At 39.6% G+C, this 3,700-nt stretch overlaps 1 protein-coding gene across 2 annotated transcripts in view; it reads left to right on the top strand.

The window, feature by feature from the left end:
- The window catches only part of Shroom2 (shroom family member 2), a 139,417-nt gene that overhangs the window by 61,845 nt on the left and 73,872 nt on the right, over nucleotides 1-3,700 (top strand). For both annotated transcript variants that reach the window (XM_028779480.1, XM_028779479.1), the window contains exon 2: nucleotides 2,099-2,250. In XM_028779480.1, coding sequence (XP_028635313.1) covers nucleotides 2,099-2,250 — 152 coding nt within the window. The remainder of the gene's footprint in view (nucleotides 1-2,098; nucleotides 2,251-3,700) is intronic.

The raw sequence follows: 3,700 nt of genomic DNA, 5'->3' as shown, positions 1-3,700 counted from the left end.
TCTCTCTCTCTCTCTCTCTCTCTCTCTCTCTCTCTCTCTCTCTCTCTCTTTCGGAGCAAGAGCTTTAAAGTTACTGCCTAAGCCTCCTGAGGAGCTGAGACTCAGGCTTGTACCTTCAGGACAAGCTAGGAGTAAAATTTTAATTTTTTTGTATAATACTGACCTACAATTACTAAATGACTTTTTAGCATAAAACTTAGTTCTCCTGGGGGAATTGGTAGAGATTTTTAAAATATATATAGCTGTGTTTATTTATATATCAGAGTCTCACTTTGTAGCCCAGGCTGCCCTAAAACTTATAGCAATCTCCTGTCTCAGTCTCTTGAGTGCTGTTATAAAAGGTGTGCACCACCGCAGAATATCAGACAAAAGCATCCGGAGTTTGAGACCAACCTGGGGTATACGGTGAGACCTTGTCTCAAAACAAACAAGTCAGATAACAGATTGTACTACCAGTCATTTGTTTGCCACTGAGGTTCTTTGCAGCTTGTTTATTTGCAGGAGTTTTGGGGAAGGGGGCGGGTATAATAAACAAAGTAGAAAATATATTTGGCTTTGTGGACCTAAGAGTTAATGGTGCTTTGTGGCACTATCTAAATGTGTGGTTGTATCTTTCCAGACATTGTTATCTCCAATTCTTCAATCAGTTAGAAAAACAGAGTACTAACTTTTTATATGCTTCTTTTAATTCTCTAATCTTCATTCCCTTATCCTAGCAATTCCATAGTCTCATGCACTCTCCTTCTGATACTATTTATTCCTAAATCTTATATAATTTTCTGTTTTTTTTTCTGTCTGTACCTTTTCTTCCTGAGACTACTCTAACTCTCTCCTTGATGCCTCCAAGTTCACCCTGGCTAATCACTGTATCAGTCAAGGAACTGGAGGGTACATAAGCTTCCTCATGATTACAAATTCAAGGCCAAGACTGGCAATGAACCATCTCCAAAAAGGACCATATAGGCTTTTATGGCCCTTGTGGTTATATTGTCTAGACCCTAAAGACCAAGTGGAAGGCCTGTTCCTCATCCTCCATAGCCTCTGTCCCTCATTCCTGAAAACTGCATCTGTTTCATTTACTATGGAGTGATTAGCTCTGAGTGTGTGGGGGGGAGTATACACCCCAGAAAGAAAGATTGAAAGTAGGGTAGTAAAGACTTCAGGGCAACAGCAACCATCAGTACATGTGGGGGTCATGGGATCAACGGCTTGGCGATGCTCCAGGGGCAGGAACTGTGTCGCACCTCCCCTTATGGAACACTAGAGAATGTATTAGAAAGCTGGATGTGGTAGTGGCAGTGCAGGCCTGAAATCCCAGCTACTACAGAAGCTGAGTCAGGAGAATCATAGGTTCAAGGCTACCTGGGCCATATAATGAGACCCGATCTCAGTGAATGAATGAATGAATGAATGAATGAATGAATGATGAATAAGTAGTCCTGGGGACATAGCTCATTGGGGCTGGGTTCATTCTCCCACACTAGAAGAAAGAAAGGAAGAAAAGGAAAGAAGGTTATTAGGAATATTAGAATCAGACTGCTTAATGTACATGAGGTTTCTCTTGGAGTCAAGGAAATGTTCTGAAATTTGATGATGGCTATGGAATGCTGAACGAACTGAAAGCTGTACAAATGTATGGCTTTTATGAGTAGATATGTGAAATTTGAATTATATCACAAGTGCTACTAAAGCAAGGAACAGGATTAATGTATGAAAAATAATTACCAAATAGTAAAAATGATCCGGAATTATTATTCACATGCAGGAATTCCAAAATATGAATCTGGTTTTGGTTCCTTTGTTTTGGTTATATGGATTTCTGAGTCTTTCCATTCATTTTAAATGAACTATTGTGAGGACTGACCAAGATGAGGGATGCAGTATAAGCAGCATTGTATTATTAGTGTAACCCTAGTCTTTCAGTGGGAGTAAACTCAGCTTCCAGAGTCTATTTGCCCCAAGCTTTCTGGATCTTTTTACTCCTAGGTTATCCTAAAACTATGACCTGCTTTAAGCCTGCACATATTAAATTCCAAGCTGCATTAGAGGACCTTGCTATGGCTCAGGAATGTTCACGGCACTTCCTTCTCTGTTACAGATTGAAGAAGGAAGCAAAGCTGCAGCAGTCGACAAGCTACTTGCTGGAGATGAGATAGTGGCCATCAATGATGTCAGTCTCTCAGGGTTCAGACAAGAAGCAATTTGCCTGGTAAAAGGCTCCCACAAGACCCTGAAGCTTGTGGTCAAAAGGTAAGATGTGTGTCCCTTCGTTATTAACCAAGACAAACAGAAAGGCATGGAATGATAAATTACCAAGCCTATGTGGCTTGTCTCTACGTTAGAAATCTCAATATGTGTGTGAGCTTAAAATTACAGTTTTCCCTCATTAGTTTCTGAAGAATGAGGGACATGGATGTTCCAGGATCCCTCTTTTGGATACCAGAACCTGCACATGCTTCAGACCTTTCTAGAAAACTGCCATTGTATTTGTTTATAATCTAGGCACATCCTCTTACATGCTTTAAATAATCTCTAAAGACCTAAACTTTTAAGTTGCCATGACAAAAGTCCCTGACAGTAACAACCTCAAGGACAAAATATTTCTTTTTGGCTCAAGATTTCAAGAGATTTCTGCCCATCATAGTAGAGAAGGACTGGGTTTTATAGTGGTAGAAGTATTTTGCAGACTCTTCCTTCACAGTTTTGCTGATCAAGAAGCAGAAGAGATAAACCAGAATGGAGCTGAGCTAAAACTGTCAAGGGCTTTTCCTTAGTAATCTTCCAGTAGCCAGATCCCACCTCTCTAAGGCTCTACTGCCTTTAAAACACAAGCTGTGGGGGAAAGTCTGCTCCCAATGAGGGAATATATTGTTGCCTATTGTTCATAGAAGAACAGGGCAGGTGGTTTTGATTAGTTTTGTTTGTTTGCTTGTTTGTTTAAGACACAGTTTCTTTGTGTGGCTGTCCTGGAACTCACTCTGTAGACCAGGCTGGTCTCAAACTCACAGAAATCCCCAATGCCTCTGCTCCCAGGTGCTTCTATTAAAGATAGTGCCAGCTCTACTACCCCTAGCCTGGGTTTAACTCTTACACATGAAAGACAAGAGTGTATGTGTCACAAATGCAGATAACAGATACTAGGGTCATTGTACTATGCTGCAGTTTGGGGGGCAAACTGCATGTTCCTATAAATTAGATTGGGAGTTGGAACTTACACGACACTAAGAAAATGAAATTAGGGACATGATGCATTTATGTATAGGATTAAAAACAGTACCCCTTGGTACCATGAGAAAACTTGTATTTTATTGTTTTCAGAGATTTCAGGCATGTGCCTCTGAGACTTGTTACATGTCTGTTCTGATAGAATTAATGTAGTTATTGATTTAATTAAAAAGTTAAACTGATGGTGGTACTTGATTTTAATCTCAGTATATGTGAAGCAGAAGCAGGTGGATCACTGGGAGTTCAGTGTCAAAAAGGCTTTGAATATGTAAGTATGTATACTTGTGCTTTTCTCAAAAAAAGTTAACTTAAACATTTACTTCAGATTTTGTTACACACTGAAAAACATACTATGTGTTGTAATTGAAGGCATGTACCACCAAACGTAGCAAGGGAAATTTTTTTTTAGAAGGTATGTACAGAAACATGGAACAGATTTCGAAGTCTATTTCTTTTTGGTGTCAAATCTGATGTG

This window comes from Grammomys surdaster, unplaced genomic scaffold (genome assembly GCF_004785775.1).
Source record: "Grammomys surdaster isolate TR1022 unplaced genomic scaffold, NIH_TR_1.0 353, whole genome shotgun sequence".
NCBI classification, from domain to species: Eukaryota; Metazoa; Chordata; class Mammalia; order Rodentia; family Muridae; genus Grammomys; species Grammomys surdaster.
Note: the sequence above shows the minus strand (reverse complement) of the source record. Positions and strands in the feature narration are given on the sequence as shown.